Source organism: Carcharhinus amblyrhynchos, chromosome 14 (assembly GCF_965287045.1).
Source record: "Carcharhinus amblyrhynchos chromosome 14, sCarAmb.v2.hapA, whole genome shotgun sequence".
Classification (NCBI taxonomy): domain Eukaryota; kingdom Metazoa; phylum Chordata; class Chondrichthyes; order Carcharhiniformes; family Carcharhinidae; genus Carcharhinus; species Carcharhinus amblyrhynchos.
In genome coordinates this window covers 77,134,218-77,154,444 of record NC_137337.1, presented here as the reverse complement: position 1 = coordinate 77,154,444, position 20,227 = coordinate 77,134,218, and the positions used below count along the sequence as shown (strand labels likewise).

The following is a 20,227-nucleotide window of genomic DNA, read 5'->3' as shown; positions in this document are numbered from 1 at the left end:
GATGCAAGGGTGAACCAGATGGGTTTTTACAAAAATTAATGATAGCTTCAAGGTTACCAATGACTGAATTATTCATAGAATCTACAGTGCAGAAGGAGGCCATTTGATCCATTGAGCCTGTACCGACAACAATCCCACTCAGGTCCTGTCCTATCCCCATAACCCCTCCTACCCTCCTAATCCCCCTGACATTAAGGGGCAATTTAGCATGGCCAATCAACCTAACCCAGATATCTTTGAAGTGGGGGAAGAAACCAGAGTACTCAGAAGAAACCCACACAGACACGGGGAGAACGTGCAAACCACACACAGACAGGCACCCAAGATCGGAATTGAACCTGGGTCCCTGGTGCTGTGAGGCAGCAGTGCTAACACTGTGCCACTGTTCAATCATTAATTGAATTTAAATTTCACCAGCTGCCACAATGGGATTTGAACCCATAACCCCAGAACATTAGCCTAGACCTCTGGATTACTAGTCCAGTGACATTTACCACTATGTTATTATCTAATACAGTTTTAACATCACTTCCTTGGCACTTGTACCTTATGCTCCTGCTAATAAAATCCAGGATACTGTATGCTTTATTAATCACTCTCTTAAAATCTCCTACCCACCTTCAATGACTTAAGCAGATATAAGCTCACTCGGATCTCTCTGCTCTTGTACCCTTTGTTTTATATTGACTATCCATGTTCTTTCTACCAAAATGAATCATTTCACACTTCTCTATATTAAACTTCATCTGCTGCATATCTGCCCATTCCACCAACTTCTCTCTGTCTTTCTAAAGTTCTACACCATGACCTTCACAGTGTCCTGTATCATTCACAAATTTAGAAAATATACTCTGCGCACCAAAATCTAGGTTATAAATGTACAACAGAAGCAAGAATCCCAACACTGACTTTGTAAAACTTCCGTCAGCCAAAAAAAATCTATTAACCACAACTCTCTGTTTTCTGCCACTCAGCCAATTTCATATCCAGGTTGCTGCTGTCCCTTCTATTCCACAAGCTATAACTTCACTCACAAGTGTGTCGTGTGGCACGCTATTGAACAGCTTTTGGAAGTCTATTAACACCATTGCATTCAACAACCCTCTTTGAAAAGCTCAGGAAGTTAGTTAAACGTGATTTTCCCTTCAGTAATCCATGTTTTCCTTAATTAACTCGCATTTGTTCTGAATGATTGTTTCTCAAAGTTTCCCCAATGCAGAAGTTAAACTGATTGGCCTGTTGCTACTGGGCTTATCTTTACGCCCTTTTCTAAACTAGAATGCACTTCCGGACCTCTGGCACCTTCCCCATGTCTATGGGAGATGGAACAATTATGGCCAGTACCTCTGCAATTTCCTCTCACTGCTCACACTATCCTTGCGTGCATCTCATCTGGTCCTGGTGCCTTTTCAACTTTAATTACAGATAACGGCCAAAATTTTACCATCCTGTCCACTACGGGAATCAGAGCAGGCGAGGGGTGGACATCAGAAAAGTCCATTGATTTTCAGGCAGGGTTTTACGCTTTTGAGACAGCGAGACCGTAAAATCCTGCTGCATCTTCCAATATCTCTTTATTTCAGTTTTAAACCTCTACTGTTTCACCGTAGCCTCTTCTTCCTTGTTGAGGACAAATGAGAAGTATTCATTTAAAACCTTACCTATACTCTTTGCATGTGTAAGTTCCCTTTGTGGTCCCTTATCATCGCTATTCTTCCTTTTACCACCCTTTTTTATTTATGTGCTTCTCAAAGACTTTGGGATTCCTTTTTATGTTAGCTGCTAGTTGTTTTTCGTATTTCCTCTTTGCATATCTTATTTGCTTCTTCACCTCCCCTCTGAATCTTCTATGGCACAGTGGTTAGCACTGCTGCCTCACAGTGCAAGGGACCCAGGTTCGATTCCAGCCTTGGGTCACTATCTGTGTGGAGTTTGCACATTCTCCATGTGTCTGCGTGGGTTTCCTCTGGATGCCCTGGTTTCTTTCCACACTCCAAACATGTGCAGGTTAGGTGGATTGGCCATGCTAAATTGCCCCTTAATGTCCTTAGAAGTGTTGGTTAGGGGGAGTACTGGGGTTAATGTGTGGGGTTACGTGGTCAGAAAGTTGGTTCAGACTTGATGGGCTGAATGACCTCCTCCTGCACTGGAGGGATTTTATGATTCAGTGTGGTTCTCAATTCTCAACTGTCACAAACACATTTTTTCTTCTTTATCTTAATTTCTGTACCATTCGTTATCCAGGAAGCTCTGGATTTGTTTAGGGATTTTTTGATTCTAAGAAATTTGTTCCTTTATGTTCTTCCCACTATTTGGTGACTTATCGACCACTCTGAGCAAGGCAATTGAAACTTTTTGTTCCTTGTCACTTAAATTAAAGAAAAACACCTTGAATATAATTTATCCACATGTTCCACCAATATTGGCCACATTGGAGTCTCAGGCCCATCATAATATTACTTATTAATATTACTTAGCCAATAATATTTAATCTACTCATTTTGTCATCTGGGGAGCTCTGGATTTGTTTGCCCTACGTTTCCCTTTCATGGGAATGTGCGCTGACTCTCACTTTATTAAAGGTCACCCATTGATCACCTTCCCTCTTCCTGCCAAGCTTTGACTCCAATTAATTTGGCCCAGTTGTGTTCTTACCCCATTGAATTTGGCTATCCGCCAATTAATTATTCTTACTCAGGATTGTTCTTTGTCCTTTTCTGTAGTCAGTCTGAACCTTATGATACAATGATCAGTCTCCCATTGGCATTTGGCCCACCTCATTCCCAGGACCCAGGTCTCCTTTCTTGTTAGACTGGAACCATGCTGCTTAGAACATTTTCCTGGACCCACACTGGGGTCTCTTGACCCTTCTCTGCCCTTCAAGTTTCTACCTACACCAGCATTTGGACTTAAAGTCCTCCATCATAAGTATTTTATAATTTTGGCACCTTTCTGTAATTTCCTTGCAAATTTGTGTGGAATTTGCGCATTCTCCCCATGTTTTCTCCGAGTGTTCTAGTTTCCTCCCATACTCCAAAGGTTTGCGGGTTAGGTTAATTGGTCATGCCAAATTGTCTCTCGGTATCTGGGGGAATAGTAGAGTAAATATATGGGGAGGGAATGTTGTCGGTGCAGGCTCAATGGGCTGAATGGCCTCCTTCTACATTGCAGGGATTCTTTGATTCTAAGAAACTTGTTCCTCTGCCTTCTTCCCACTATTTGGTGACCAATCAACGTTTTTTAATTAATTTGTGGGACATGGGCATCACTAGCTAGCCGACATTTATTGCTAATCCCTAGTTGCTCTTGAACTGCATGTCTTGCTTGGCCATTTCAGAGGGCAGTTGAGAGTCAACTACATGGCTCTGGAGTCACATGTGGGCCAGACCAAGTAAAGATGGCAGATTTCCTTCCCTAAAGGGCATTAGTAAAGCAGATGGCTTTTTCCAACAATCAACAATGGTTTCATGGTCATCAGTAGATTCTTAATTCCAGATATTTATTACTGAATTGAAATTCAATTATCTGCCATGGCAGGATTTGAACCTGGGCCCCCAGAACATGAGCTGAGTTTCTGGATTAATAGTCTAGCGATAACACCACTAAGCCAAGAAAGCTTTGACAAACGGTCATCTGGACTCGAAACGTCAGCTCTTTTCTCTCCTTACAGATGCTGCTAGACCCGCTGAGATTTTCCAGTGTTTTCTCTTTTGGTTTCAGATTCCAGCATCCACAGTAATTTGCTTTAAACCACGAGGCCATTGCCTCCCCTACACTAAGCAATGTAATTGAAACTGTTTTGTTCCGTGTCGCTAGCTAAATAGATTCTGTCCTTGACACCTTTGGGTCATCCTCTCTCTCCAACACTGCGATTCTCTCCTTATTCAACACCAACAGCCCTCCTTCTTTTGTTCTTTGCCTATCTTTCCAGAATGCCTTGTATCAGAATACAGGGTTGACTATTTTGCACTGTGATTAAGTGAAACTTCTTCAATTGACACATTGTGAACTATTGGAATTTACAACCCCAGAGAGCTGTGGTTGTTCAATAGTTGAGTAGAAACAAGACGGAGATTGATACGTTTGGGGACACTAAGAGAGACTCAGCAAGAGGGTCAGAGCAGGAAAGTGGAGTCAGTTATTGAGAGCAGACTCAAAGGACCAAATGTTCTACATCTGCTTCTCGTTCTTAAGTTCTTATATCCTTAGTACAGTATTTGAGATTCTAGAAGTATTGAAACTTAAGCTGGATCTGCAAAATCAGTGCCAATGGACATGCAGCAGTCAAAGCAGTTAGGCTGAAACTCCCCACAAAGCAATCATTTGGTTCATCAAGCTAAGGAAAGATTGAGTCCCAATCTTCCTTCCCAATGGAGCTTAATTCCACCAAACAGAACCATCCTTTAGACCAACAATTCCAACACCACATCAACTAATGCACGGTGACACAGTGGTTAGCACTGCTGCCTCACAGCACCAGGGATCCAGGTTCAATTCCGGCTTTGGGTCACTGCCTGTGTGGAGAACATAAGAACATAAGAAATAGGAGCAGGAGTAGGCCATCTAGCCCCTCGAGTCTGCCCCGCCATTCAATAAGATCATGGCTGATCTGAAGTGGATCAGTTCCACTTTCCTGCTTTCTCCCCATAACCCTTAATTCCCTTGTCTATCAGAAATCTATCTACACATGACTTTGCACCCGTGAGTTTGCACGTTCTCCCCGTGTCAGCATGGATTTCCTCTGGGTGCTCCGGTTTCCTTCCATAGTCTAAAGATATGTGGGTTAGATTAATTGGCCATGCTAAATTGCCCCTTAGTGTCAGGGTAAATATGCGGGGATAGGGTCTGGGTGGGATTGTTGTTGGTGCAGGTGTTGTGGCTGAATGGCCTCCTTCCACATTGTAAGGATTCTAAGAACTCCAGCATGAAATTTCAACCTCATTTCTCCTTTCCGATGAACAGGATTTTGACTTCCTGCATTTGTCATTCCCACCCAGCTGTGGGCCTGAAAGTTCTCTTCACCAAGCCATCGCTCATTGGCTGAGAATGCAGTCACATGTCTATATGGATTCATTTTCCTATTTACAGTAAACTACCCTAATATATTTCCCATCCATGGCACTCCCCCCCACTCTCTATATTCCTTCTCTCCAATGATTGACTGTTCCATAGTAGAGATCCCCATCCCTCACTGATGACCATGATGTGGAGCTACTGGCATTGGATTGGGATAGACCTGCTCCGAAAGCTCACGCTACCAAACAAACCTGTTGGAATTTAGCCTGGTGTTGTGAGACTACTTACTGTCCCTCACTGATAAGAATTATATTTCATAAACACTTCTTCCTGCACCCCTTCCCTGTCTCTTCCTTTTCCAATATTTTTTCCTTCCCATTCTGAATTTCACTTCCCTCACCTCCCTGTGGTTCACCATCTTCCCCTCTCTTCCCTTTCCTGCCCCCCTTGCTCCCATTTGCCGCCTCTTCTCTTTTCTAATTTCCCATTCCTCCCGCACTGGTGCCAAAATTCCCACCCTCGATCTCAGCTTGACGTGAAAAATTAAAATTGGCCTGGCATATCCATATGCGTTGCCATGGAGATCAACTCATAGATTAGAAGTCTTATATCTAAGCATATTTTCTGTCAGTGTTTTTATCCCCCCCCACCCCGCATCATATATTAATGTCTCCACATTTATAATGGAAACTGTCTATGTAAACTTCCTCAGAGTGGAATGACCAAATGGGTCATCCACGGTGCTATTTACAGTGCGGCAAGTTTATATATAGGCAGCTTCCATTATTAGTGTGGACATGAGAATCAATAATAAAAATAAAGGCAGGATATATAACTTTGGGATAGAGGCTGAATTATATTGTCTGACTGTTCCAAGGTCCTTAATCGCTAGCACCCGAAGACTATATCGGGATAAGGGGGCCGATCACTTAGGATGGAGACGGAGCAAGATTTCTTCATTCAAAGGGCTGTGAATCTTTGGAATTCTCTAGCCCAGAGGGTTGTGAATATTTCGTCAGTGACTATATTTAAGGTTGGGACAGACAGATTTAGAATCGCAGAATCTCTCCAGTGCAGAAAGAGGCCATTTAGCCCACCGAGACTGCACCCGCAACAATCCCACCCAAGTCCTATCCCCTTAACCCCACATATTTACCTTCCTAATCTCCCTGACACCAAGGGGCAATTTATCATGACCGACCAACCTAACCTATTCAATGATCTCTCAGGGAATCAAAGGGTATGTGGAGTGTGTAGGAAAATGGAGTGGAAACCCAAGATCAGCCATATTCGTATTGATGTATGTGCATTTAAAATATGACCCCCCTCCCTCCCTGTACAGTGTTATCTTGTCCATATTCATAAACTGACCTTGCCATATAGGGTAAAGGTTATTAGCTCTCTGTTGGATTATTTTTCAGCATGTGAGGGGTCGAAATGAGTCTAGGTGGGTTTCAGGAAAATGCGGAGGTGATCAAGATTTATAACACAGCCTCCTCTTCAACCCTATTCCAAATGAACCCAGTGTAATTTGATCACTTCTCCTTGGAGAATGGAACAGCAGCCTAACTTAAATTAAAGGAGCCTCAGAAACACCCTTGAATATAATTTATCCACATGCTCCACTAATGTAGGACTCATTGGAATATCAGGCCCATCATAATATTATCTATCCAATAATACTTTATCTACTTATATTGTTATGTGAATAAGGCACCGTAGAGATGGCATGGATGTACAGAATTCCACTTTTTAAGAAGCTCTTTGTGAAATAAGGTTAATAATAGAAATATCGCACCCAGCATTGTAAGATAGTTTTAAATAATAGATTTTCTCTTTTGCATTGGTCCACTTAGTGGGGCTATAGCATATGCATGACTTCTTGGCTATATCCTATACATTAGCTTTTAGTGAGGCCGATGTGATTTCTACCCTCTGGGACAGTACAGAAGCTTCAAATCAGACAAATAACTATTAAAGCTATTCCTAAAACTGGCAATGAGATTCCAACACATCCCTGTGTCTGCATTGGTTTCCTCCAGGTGCTCCAGTTTCCTCCCACATTCTGAAAGAAATGCCGTTAGGGTGCATTGTCCGTGCTAAATTCTCCCTCAGTGTACCCGAACAGGCGCCGGAGTGTGGCAACTAGGAAATTTTCCCAATAACTTCATTGCAGCGTTAATGTGGGCCTACTTGTGATACTAATAAATAAATGTTTAAACTCTTGCTCATTATTTCTCAACTAAGGTGGCAGCTAGGTCACTTGCTCCCTCAATTAAGACAGTTCTGGAACAGATTGTGAGGAAATGCTTGCAAAGTATGATGTTGATATGTGCCCTAAAGTTCTTCCCCCAATCCATGTGGTCAAGGAACACAAAAGAATTGATGATATAGAAAAACAAAAAGGAGAACCCACATGTTACAATGCTGCGTTACTGCATCTATTAACTCACATTAAAAATATCAATCTTTCAAATTTCAGAGTTGGCTGATTCCCCCCCACTTAGAAATCTGTTTTCCCCTCTGTTTTTGACTATCCCTTTTGATTTGATTTATTATTGTCACATGTATTAGTATGCAGTGAAAAGTATTGTTTCTTGCACGCTACACAGACAAAGCATATCGTTCAGAAAAGGAGAGAGTGCAGAACATAGTATTACAGTCATAGCTAGGGTGCAGAGGCAGATCAACTTAATATAAGGTAGGTCCATTTAAAAGGCTGATGGCAGCAGGGAAGAAGCTGTTCTTGAGTTGGTTGATACATGATCTCAGACTTCTGTATGTTTTTCCTGACAGAACAAAGTGGAAGAGAGGGTGTGGGATTTTCCAGCCTTGCTCAGGTGAGACCGGAAATTCCTGCCCAAGGTCAACAGGGATTTCCGTTGTTAGTCCTTCTGGGCGGGCAAGGTGGTAGAGTTCCGGCAATGATGTCCGGAGTGTGTGGGATCCTTGATTATGCTGGCTGCTTTTCTGAGACAGGGAAGCATAGACAGAGTCAATGGATGGGAGGCTGGTTTGCATGATGGACTGGGCTACATTCACAACCGTTTGTAGTTTCTTGCGGTCTTTGTCAGAGCAGGAACTATACCAAGCTGTGATGTAACCAGAAAGCCTTGAAGTCTAAGTTTGGTGAGTTAACGCCTTTAAGTTGTGTTGAGGTAACAATACAGGCAACCTTTAGAATATCATCAGTCCACATAGATCAACAACAGAGATCAAGAGTGTATCACTGTTACCCTGCAGGCAACTGCAAAGTTAGAACACCAAACAAAAATAACAAAAAAAATGAACGTTACAGGCATGCCAGCCCTCCAAATTATCTTCACTGGCCACACTTAATTGTGCCATAAGACAAAATGTTCAGAAAATTAAGAAAAGAACTGCAGCTTCCAATTCTACTTGAAAGGATTGAGGGAGACTTCAAAAGTTCTGCAACATGATTTCAAAGAGGTCTGTGTAGAGTGGGATTAAAAGCAAATGTCAATGGGAGGGTGGAGGGGGGTGTTTGATGTTAAATGAGAGGAAGAAAGTGAAGTTGATGATTGTTTCGTTTGGGATGTATTGCCTGGTTATTTCTCTTTGTCTCTGTCTCTGGCTGGTTTCACTAGTTGTGTCTCCTGGTTAATTTTCTCTCTGTCGCTGGCTGGTTTTTGATTTGATTTGTTATTGTCACATGTAAAGTTTATTTTTATTATTTATTAGTGTCACCAGTAGGCTTACTGCAGTGAAGTTACTGTGAAAATCCCCCAGTCGCCACGTTCCGGCGCCCGTTCGGGTACACTGAGGGAGAATTCAGCATGCCCAATGCACCCTAACCAGCACATCTTTGGACTGTGGGAGGAAACCACAACACCAGATGAAATCCATGCAGATACAGGGAGAATGTGCAAACTCCACACAGACAATGACCTAAGCTGGCAATCAAACCCTGGTCCCTGGCGTTGTGAGGCAGCAGTGTTAACCACTGTGCCATACATTGGGGCAGTGAAAAGTAATACTTCTTGTGTACTAAAGAGACAGAACATCCAATAATATTTTATTGTGTGACTCAGGCACCATAAAGATGGTATGGATGCAGCACAGTGGTTAGCACTGCTGCCTCACAACACCAGGGACCTGGGTTCGATTCCCGGCTTGGGTCACTGTGTTGAGTCTGTACATTCTCCTCGTGTCTGCATGGGTTTCCTCCCACAGCCTGAAAGACGTGCTGGTTAGATGCATTGGCCTTGCTAAACCCTCCCTCAGTGTATGCGAACAGGAGTGTGGCGACTAGGGGATTTTCACAGTGACTTCATTGCAGTGTAAACGTAAGCCTGCTTGTGACACTAATAAATAAACTTTAAAAAGATCTTTAAAAACATACCGTTCATAGAATACAGAAGGGAGAAGAAAAGGAGGGTGCAAAATGTAGTGTTACAGTCATCCCTGGGGTGAAAAGAAAGATCAACTTAATGTAAGGTAGGTCCATTCAAAAGTCTGATGGCAGCAGGGAAGAAGCTGGTGTTGAGAGATTTCATTAGTTCTGATGGTTACGTCTCTGGCTGGGTTTCACTGGTTATTTCTGATGGTTATTTCTCTGTCTCTGGCTGGTTACACTAGTTGTGTCTCCTGGTTATTTCTCTGTCTCTGGCTGCTTTCACCAGTTGCTGAGCTGTGTGTGTGTGTGTGTGTGTACAGTGATGAGATGCAAGCTCACTCACATTGAACTCAGCTCCTGTGTGTGTGTGTGTGTGGATAGATCAGTGCGCGTTGTCCCAGGGGAGAGACAGAGAGAGACTCCCTTCTCCTGCCAGTGCCATTAGTGTGGGAGAGGGAAGGTGGCCAGTGGGAGCTGAGCCTGGGACACATCCCTGTTCCCAGTGGGAGCTGGCCAGGGCTGCCCTCTGGCATTGAGCATTTGGAAGGGGGGGTTGGTGAGGGGGGGGGGGCTGAGTGGAGGGATACCACTCCCAGTCTGTGTGTGTTGGTCATTGCTTCCGCCCAGATGAATTCCCCTCTCTCTCCCCTCCTCCTGCTGCTGCTGCAAAATGGAGTGAAGAGAGAGCGGGGATGGTGAGCGGCAGCGGAGCGGAGCCCGGCCGCAGGCACTGAGAGGCAGCCCCGGGGCCGGGGAGGCAGGGAGAGCAGCGGCAGCGGCAGCAGCGGCAATCCCGCCCGGGCTTCAGTCTGAGCGGCGCCCGCTGCCCCGCTCCTGCCCGATGCGAGCGGCGGCAGCCCGGGGACGGAGCGGGGACAAGATGCAGCCGGAGCGGGAGCGGGAGCCCAGGAGCAGCCGCTAAAGATGAGCGAGGAGGCGAAGCCCAGCGAGTAAGGAATGGAATAGCCCCACCGGGGCAAATACCCCCCATCTACCCCCTATTTACCCCATATTTACCCCCCAATTCACCTCTAACCCCCAACCTACCCCTAATTCACTCCTAACTCCCATCTATAGCCCCCCGGGGCAAATACCTCCCTATTTATCCCCCTATTTACCTCTAACCCCCCCATCTATAGCCCCCCCCCAGAGCAAATACATCACATCTACCCCTATCTACCTCCAATTCACCTCTGTACCCCATCTATTGCACCCCCTTGGGCAAATACCCCCATTTACCCCCAATTCATCTCTGTAGCCCTGGGCAAATACCCCAATTTACACCCATCCACCTCCAAATCACCCCTGAACCCTATCTATAGCACCCCTTGGGCAAATATCCCCATTTACCCCTCAACTCACCTCTAACCCCCAACCTACCCCTAATTCTCTCCTAACTCCCATCTATAGCCCCCTTGGGGCAAATATCCCCATCTACTGCCATCTACCTCCCATTTACCCCACATCTACCTCTAATTCACCCCTAAACCCCATCTATAGCCCTTCCTTTGGCAAATACCCTAATTTACCCCCAATTCACCAGCACCCTATCTACCCATCATGGGGCAACAAGCCCCCAATCTACCCCCAATTCACCCCAACCTCCATGCTACCACCAGGGGGGCAGATACCCCCACCTATCCCCAATTAACCTCTAACCCCCCCAATCTATAGCCCCCAAGGAGCAAATACCCTATATACCCCCAATTCACCCCTAACCTTCATTTACCCCCACAGGGGGTAGGTACCCCAAACTACTCCCAATTCATCCCTATGCCCCAAATACTATCCATCTATCCACAGTATGCCCCAAATCACCCTTGCACCCCATGTACACAATGCCAGGGGGCAAATACCCCAACTACCCCCCATCTACCACCCACCAACTCCCAGTTCACTTCTAACCCCCATCAATCCCGGGGGCAACTACTCCCATTGAACCCCAATTCACTCCAATCCCATCTAAAGCCCCCATGGCCAAACTGCCCTACTTACCCCCCAATCTATCTCCTAATTCACCCTAACTTCCATCTAGCCCTGGGGGTAACTAACCCTCCCATCTACCCCCAATTCACCCCCAGGGGACATCTACCCCCTAATTTAGTTTCCTGCTCTGCATTTACCCAATCCATCCCCATTCTACCCCCAGCTTCGATTTGCTTCAATGCCAACTATAGTCCCCCAGAGTAAATGCCCCTATTTACCCCATCTAACCCCCAACTAACACCGAAGTAACCTCTAAGGCCCCAATCTACCTCCCAATCTTCCCTCCAAATCACCCCTAACATCTATCCCCCCAGGGGGGCAACTAGCCCCCATCTACCCCAAGTCACCCACCTACATAACACCCCCAAGAGTAAAATACTCCAATCTACCCCCAGCTAAGCCACAATTAACCTCTAAACCCCCATCTACTCTCGAGGGGCAACTACAGCCATATACTCCTAATTCATCCCTACCCCCATCAATATAACCCAAACATAAATAGCCCCATCTAGCCCCCAACCAACCCCCGAATAACCTCTAAACATCTACCTATATCCCAGGAGCTATTACCCCCAATCTACCCCCAATTCACCCCTATCCCCATCTAGAGCTCCCAGGGGGCAAATACCCTCATTTACTCCCAATCTGCCCCACTCCACCTCCCAATTCACCCCTGCTGTCCAGGGCAAAACTATCCCCGGGGGTAGCTACTCCCAATTACCCCCATTTACACAACAATTCACCCCTAGCCCCTTGTACCCACTCAGTGGGCACTAGCTCCAATCTATCCTGCAGACTGTATCTGAACCCCCACGGAGCAACTACCCCCTCTAATCTAACCCGTTGCTCCTCATTAACCCCACATCGACCTGTTTACACACCCCACAGTCTGCATCTACTCACCCAATCTGCACTTACCCCAAAGGAGCATCAAGACCCAATTTACCCCCCATGCCTTTACCCCACTCGGCCTTTACACCACAGCTTGGCATTCACATCCCTGCTGTGCCTTTAGACCACCCCTTTCCCACCTTCCTGCCCTCCCTTCGCCACTCGTCCGCCCCTCACCCCCTCCACTGCTGCCCGCCCCCTCGCCCTCCCTGCCCCTCACCCACCCCCTCACCCACCCTGCTCTCACCCCTGTCCCGCCTTCCCGTCCCATGCCCGCCATTTCCCCTTGCCATTTTCTGCCAATTTTTTCCCCTGCACCCCTCCTGTGGCTCCGGGCACAGACCCTTGCTATGTTTTGTGTTCTCAGTGATGTTTGTTGATACTCAAAATCTCTTTGAACAGTTAGTGAGATTAAAGCAGGGATCATGATTTGTAGACTATAGCATGTGTATCCTGATGGTTAATCGTGAAAATGCATGTTTATTTCTGTAATGTTGGATTAGTGTTATGTACATTCAGGTACATGCAGATATAATTTTGTAACTGCTAGTTATACGATAGATACTAATATTTGCAGTCAGCATTTATTGATGACTATCTATATAATGTATCCACCTACGTTTCATCAATGTTTCAAAGCTGGGAAGGTATTGTCACAGTTACAGTTAGGGTGACACTGTGGCACAGTGGTTAGCCCTGCTGCTTCACAGCTCCAGGGACCAGGGTTCGATTCCCAGCTTGGGTCACTGTCTGTGTGGAATTTGCACATTTTCCCCATGTATGTGTGGGTTTCCTCCGGGTGCTCCGGTTTCCTCCCACAGTCCAGAGATGTGCGGGTTAAGTGGATTGGCTATGCCGAATTGCCCCTTAGTGTCAGGGGGACTAGCTGGGGTAAATGCATGGGGTTATTGAGATTGGGCCTGGGTGGGACTGTGGTCGGTGCAGACTCGATGGGCCAAATGGCTTCCTTCATTGTAGGGCTTCTATGATATCCAGAGACCCAGGTTACAATCCCATCCCAGCAGATGGTGTAATTTTAATTCAATAAAAAATTCTGGAATTAGAAATCTAATAATGAATATGGTGCGATTGTCATAAAAACTCACCTGGTTCACTGATGTCCTTTACCTGGTCTGGCCTACATGTGACTCCAGACCCACAGCAATGTGGTTGACCCTTAAATGCACTCAGAGATGGGCAATAAGTGCCAGCAATGTTGTGTCCCCCTGAGTGAATAATAAAAAAAACAGTATCCAGCTAAATATTGTCCTGTTTTGGGGTTGATAGGGATTCTTTTCTTTGTTTCCCCTGTGGTATGTGCCAGCTCCACCCTGGGGTGGGCCTTTCCCCCTGGGAATGGGGGTGCTGATGGGTAATGACCCCGGGGAGTGGGTGGGGTGTGTGAGTTGCACAATCCGATGAGCGATGAGTGCTGGATTTCTTTCGTTTAGTTTACTGGGTGCAATTTCCTTTCCGCTCTGACTGTAAATGCTGCTTAATCATTCTCATTTGCATTAGCAAAACTCCCCAGATAAATAAACCTCTGTTATCCCGCACCCTCAAAGCCTGGGCCGTGGGGGCTCCTTCTGTCAAACCTGCCACTGCCAATGCAAGTGCTTTAGCACTCAGTGAGAAAAATGTTCGCTTGGGAGGTGTGGCTGTCACATGACCACCCCATTCATAAAATACCTGGTGTCCATTCACAGAGCCTGCAGACACAGCTTGCACAGAACTTGTTGCCAGACAGTCTACTGTTTTTGTAACAAACTTACACTGAAGTTCTATTTGTAACTTTAGCTGTGCGAATGGATCTGAGAGAGTACAGTAATGCCTCGCTTTGACCTGTTCTTCTGGCAACCAGAGTAAACAAGGTTTCAGTTTACAAAGAGTTTTTTTTGCTCTGTTATTCATTTCCAAATGAAAGGATGTAGAACTGTTAGCATTGTTACGCACAACATTTGATCATTACACGCATTTTTAAACAACCTTGTGAATATGCTGCAGGTAGTTTTATTAGGATTAAACCAAAGTTTATTTATTAGTCACAAGTAAGGTTTATGTTAATACTGCAATGAAGATTGTGCTCAAAGTAAAGTGGGAATAACCTTATCTGTGTGTGGGCGACCCTGCTTTTCCTTCTTGCCTCTCTCTTCCCAACCCTGTCAGCCAGTTTTACAGTTTAAGCTAACCTGCATCAATATGTAGGATAAGAACACTATCAGGACCTCCGCGCTTATCAGTGACTCAGCAAGAAAACAGAAGTGCAGATGATGCATTTACCCAGTTCATTTATTTATTTATGCTTGTCCGTTTTGGAGCAGTTGTTTTAGTGTTTGTCAGCTGAAATGGCAGAGAGGTTTTGTGTAGCACATTCATGTTTTTCGTGTCATGTCTGTTTCAGTTGTAAATCCTGTTCTTGCAAATGTTTCTGCAGATGTCATTCGAAGGTTGTAGGTAGGCGCTGGTCACAATATTCGCAATGTGTTTTAACCACGTTATTCCAGCCTTGTGGCCAATTTGCCTTTGCACTGGTAATCTAGTTATATGATAAATAGTCTGATTTGTAAACAAGGAGTTTTGTGTTGCTTTTGTGCTTCACTTCTGTTCGTGACACCAAAGGGCCTGATTTTAACTTGTTCAAAGCCCAACGTGGGATTAAAATCTGAGTGCTGCACTGAAATCGTATTGTATGAATGCAGCGCAAAATAATTAAATTAAAATTATTGCAGAATCCGGCCCATCAAGTTCTTCAGAATTGTTGTACTTTCTCAGACTAAATTATATAACCTAATGGACTCAAAAGTGGAATTTTGATCTGCAAAATATTCACATTAGATATAGCAGGAGAAATATGCACCATAACTTTTGGTTATGGTGATTCCCAGCTTGGGTGACTGTGCCGAGTTTGCACATTCTCCCCATGTCTGCGTGGGTTTCTGCCAAGTGCCCCAATTTCTTCCCACAGTCCAAAGATCTGTAGCATAGAGGGATTGGTCATGCTAAATTGCCCCTGAGTTTACCAAGATGTGTAAGTTAGGGGGAATCAGCTATTGGGGAAATACATGGGGTTGCGTGGATAGGGCAGTGAGTGGGCCTGGGTAAGATGCTCTGTTGGATGGTCAGTGCAGACTTGATGGGCTGAATGGCCTTCTTTTGCACTGTAGGGATTCTATTCTATGAGAACTTCTAATAAAGCTAAATTAGCTTAGCATGCCAAAATTTACTCAACTGTCTCAGCTTCTGAAACCACCTTTTTACCCACAATTTTCAACATCAAAACATAAACTGCAGGGATAAGCCACAGAGGCCCTCAGTAAAATCATGGCTGACTTTTGAATTCATAGAATCCCTGCAGAAGAGTCCATTCAGCCCATTGAGCCTGCACTGATTCTCTGACAGTGTCTTATCCAGGCCCTCTCCCCCACCTTATTCCTGAAACCCTGCTCATTTACCATGGCTAATCCGCCTAACTTACACATCTTTGGCCACAAACAAGCAATTTAGCATGGCCAATCCACCTAAACTGCACATCTTTGGAGTGTGGGAGGAATCCAGAGCACCCAGAGGAAACCCACACAGACACAGGGAGGATATGCAAACTCCACACAGGTAGTGACCCACGGCTGGAATTGAACCCAGGTCCCTGGAGCTATGAGGCAGCAGTGCTAACCGCTGTGCTACCGTGCTGCCCAAATTCACTTCCAGCTTTTGGCCTGACTCCTCACAAGAATCCAAAAATCTATCAATCGCAGCCTTGAACATACTCCAGGGCTCCTAGTCCTTAACCATGTTGGGTAGAGAATTCCGCAAATCGACAAATTCCTCTGCATCCCAGATTAAATGATTGTCTCCTTCCCCTGACACTTATGTCCCACATTCTCCATTCCTCAGAAGCAACCGATGTCTCCCCTATCAAGCTATTACAGAAATGCCTATGCATTTCTCTAACCATTGTAAAATCCAGACAATGTTAACCAATCCACTCAACCCCTCAGCCCAGGAATCTTTTCTCTAATGTTAAATCAGTCTGGATTGATTGCGGTTCCTCTTTTACATTCAAACATTTGAGTTTGAAACGAAAGGTTCAAATTTATTACTTATGTAAGGCATGTAATTTCAGATTATTAAATTATTAGAAACACATGTCCAATAAACTGTTGGGTAACTGCACTATTGCAGTCATGGAGTCTCTACAGTGCAGGAGAGGCCATCCGGCCCATCAAGTCAGCACCAACTCTCTGATAGGATATCTTACCCAGGCCCCCTCCCAGCCCAATCCCTGTAACCCCACACGTTTGTGGGCAGCATGGTGGCACAGTGGTTAGCGTTGCTGCCTCGCAGCGCCAGGGACTTGGGTTCAATTCTGGCTATAGTGACTATCTGTGCGGAGTATGCATGTTCTCCCCGTGTCTGTGTGGGTTTCCTCTGGGTGCTCTGGTTTCCATACACACTCCAAAGGTGTGTTGATTTGTTTGATTGGCCATGCTAAATTGCCCCTTTGTGTAGAGAGATTAGCAGGGTAAATGCCTGGGGTTATAGGGATAGGGTCTGGGTGGGATTGTTGTCGGTGCAGGCTTGATGGGCCACATGACCTCCTTCTGTACTGTACTGATTCCATGATTTTACCATGGTTTACCCATCTAAGCTGCACATCTTGGTACACTAAGGGACAATTTAGCAATGCTAATCCACCAAACCTGCACATCTTTAGACTGTGGGAGGAAACCCATGCAGAATGAAGTGAAATGGGTCTAAAATGTAACCTATGTAGGAAGGTGCTGGGGGTGTGATGGTGAGAATAAGCTCAGTAGCCAGTTACCAATTACTTGAGTAAAATCTATCCGGTTTTATAATGTTGAATGGCGTGTAGGATGTTAGCATTTGTAATGTTTTCAAGTTAATTGCGCAAGTTCACAGATTCAGAGTTTCATATTACACCCTTAACGCATCGCGCTTAAACACAACATCATTTGATCTTAGATTTGAAGGTCTGTTTGAAATGGGGTGCTATTTTCATGCGCCAGGCGTATATACACTGCTTCAACTCAAAACACTGGCTTGTTCACACACCTCCTCTCCTCCGATACCAGCTGTTAGGAACTCGAAACAAATGGTTCAAAACCACTTCCCCTGATACCAAATGAATGTGCTCCAATGCTGCATAGGATATCCGCTTTGAGATACCATCTGTGTGCTCTTAGCTTGGAGATTAACGTTTCTATGAATGTACTGAATATGCTGAAGGCTCTGGCAGTTCACAGCTACTTGAAGAACTGTAGGAGAGAACCCTTTTCAGTAATTTCCTTATTAAAAGGGAGCCGCACGTCGCGGCCCCATTCCCTTGTGGCCGTCACAGATTTTTGTTTTAAAATAATTTCAAAATGTGAAGTGCAATAGAATCAAAGCGTGCTTAGGAAATTTTGACCAGTGCAAGTTATGAACAGAAAATGTCTCTCATGAGATACATGTATTTAATGCCATTCCCTCAAACATGAATGATTCCAGCATGACTCATGCTCACAAATAACTCCATCTTACTGTTTACAAAGATGTTACCAGTTTAATCAGTCCCTCGGACCCAGCCCTTTGGCCTGTTTGACTATCTCTTCTGCCAGTGTGGCTTTCAGAGGCAGCTCCTTCAGGCCAATTGCAGTTCCTATTTTAAAACTTAATTCACAACTTCCAGTGCTGACATTGTATTATGCTTTAGTTTGTGTTAAAGCAGTCCAGAACAATGCACAGTCTGGAGAGAAATTGTAAGGAGCAGGTTCCTCGGTTACATTTTTTAAAATGTTAAAGCAAAACTTGAGTTGCAGAATTCAGGAACCTCTCTGACTAAAGAGTGGTAATTTTCCTTTAAATACACACGCACACACTGTTCTAAACTGGGCTTATATAAAAAAAATCTGTTTACAGGAAGCCAGTATGGTGAGATTCCCAAGGGCTATGATTTCAAAACTATTACCCATTTGCTTTTAAATACAGTGAAAGAATGATGGGTTTTTTTTGTGTGCAGGAAATGTTTCTGCGCACTTTTTCGGATGTTTCGAGCCAGGGCTGCTTAAAAATGTTTTTGAGAAGAGACAAAATGAGGGCCGTGACTCACTCACTGTCGCCTTGGCTGAACCCTATCTGAATACTTGTGTTGGGGGAGTTCTTTGTGAAAGGAGGCCAGTTATCCTGCATCTCAATTCCTTCCTGATTTTCTCTCAATTGTAAGCACAGTGAAAGACTTTCTTGTCCACGTCCATTTATCAATAAAGGTTGATATAGCGTGTGGCTTTTGAATTTCCTGACGCTGTATTTTGTGATGACAACATAAATGGGGTTGGTATGTTATTAGCACTACACATGTGAATGTAATTGTAAATATAATGTTGGCTGATTTGCAAAGGTATATATTTGGAGTGGTGTACTCGGAAACCCAGTAGAGTTGTGGTGTGAAATAGTATATTATAATGGATGCTGCTGTCTCTAGTGGGTGTATCTGATCTACATTCCACATTAACAAATGTGGTCGCTGTCCTTGTGACAAATTAGATACTTTTTTGAGGCAAATGTATTAATTAAGCCTGCAGATCTGACACAGGAAGTAGGGAATTATTAATTTTATTTTAATCATAGCTAATCCAGTGTTTCCAATGGTAAAATGCAGTGTATAAATTGTACCCATGCTTTTCATAGATCGTTGCAATGTCTGCATCTGAAATGCAATTCGTGTTTTTTTACTTATTCGTATGTCACAAGTAAGGCTTACATTAATGCTGCGATGAAGTTACTGTGAAAATCCCCTAACCACCACACTCTGGCGTCTGTTCGGATACACTGAGGGAGAATTTAGCAAGGCCAATGCACCTCCAGCACATCTTTCGGATAGTGGGATGAAACCCCCGCAGACTTGGGGAGAATGTGCAGACTCTGCACAGACAGTGACCCAAGCCAGGAATCAAACCCAGTTCCCTGGCTCTGTGAGGCAGCAGTGCTAATCACTGTGCCACCACTGCCTCCGTGCTGCCTATTAGTTGTCAAGGTCACAGGAGGGGCTATAAAAATGCAAGTTTATTTAGCATGGCTTTATGTTTCCAAATGATAAAAATGGAATTTGTATGCTGGCAAACCACTTTGTTGAGATGAAGCAAAATGTTTTCACTCGCTTGTCGGCCTTTTGGTGAAGGTTAAACCTCAGATCAAGTCAGTAATGTCTTTTCTTGTCAGTGTGAATCTTGTTTCTCTCTATTGAGGCAAACAGGAGTTGGATTCAGTTAGATTTTAAATATGTTTGTTTTGGGCGAGTAAGGAATGGATTTGGGTTTTCCCAGTCCGCACTGGGCATTGGCTTTGTAACTTTAAGGATGGAGTTTAAAAAAAATTAAAGGAAAACATACTCTTGTTTTGTCAGTTTGGAAGCTTTTTATGCTCAATGAATATACGTACCTGTTTGCACAGTTTCTGACAAGTAACATCCTGGTGAGACAGAAATACCCCACACCGAGACCCTGAAATTTTATCCAAGATTATTTAGTGCTGTGAAATACATTTTTGTGGTACTCTCCCAGTTAGGAAACACAATGTTTAGTTGCTTAGCCCCGGCTTCCTCCTGCTCTTCACCAATGCTGGTCTCCTTGGTGGGATATGGGGGCGAAATGTTGGCTTTTCTGCCGTAGCTGTTTGTACGATGTTGGCCAGGCGTGCGGTGAGCTCCCAGTCTCACATTTCAATCGTCAGTTTGTTTGAATAATTCTGGCTTCCTGTGCATCCTTGGTGTTGGTCAGTAATGTGGAAAATCTGACCAGCCAGTCAAATGACAGAAGGCTACTTTCATTGCAAGTACCAGTGTGCGAGACATCTGTAGGGTTCCCTTATGGAGCTTGCTGCTAAAGCAGTGGCCTGGTACCTTTTACATTTGCTCATGTGCTGTGGGCCCAGCATTCATTGCCCATCCCTATTTGCCCTTGGGATGTTGGTGGTGAGCCAATT

The 20,227-nt window shown here is 44.6% G+C and overlaps 1 protein-coding gene across 2 annotated transcripts in view; it reads left to right on the top strand.

The window, feature by feature from the left end:
- Positions 1 to 9,942: 9,942 nt before the first annotated feature.
- Positions 9,943 to 20,227, top strand: part of spred1 (sprouty related EVH1 domain containing 1) — a 100,168-nt gene continuing 89,883 nt past the window's right edge. For both annotated transcript variants that reach the window (XM_080203154.1, XM_080203153.1), the window contains exon 1: positions 9,943 to 10,323. In XM_080203154.1, the coding sequence (XP_080059280.1) occupies positions 10,298 to 10,323 (26 nt within the window). In that variant the 5' untranslated portion in view covers positions 9,943 to 10,297. The remainder of the gene's footprint in view (positions 10,324 to 20,227) is intronic.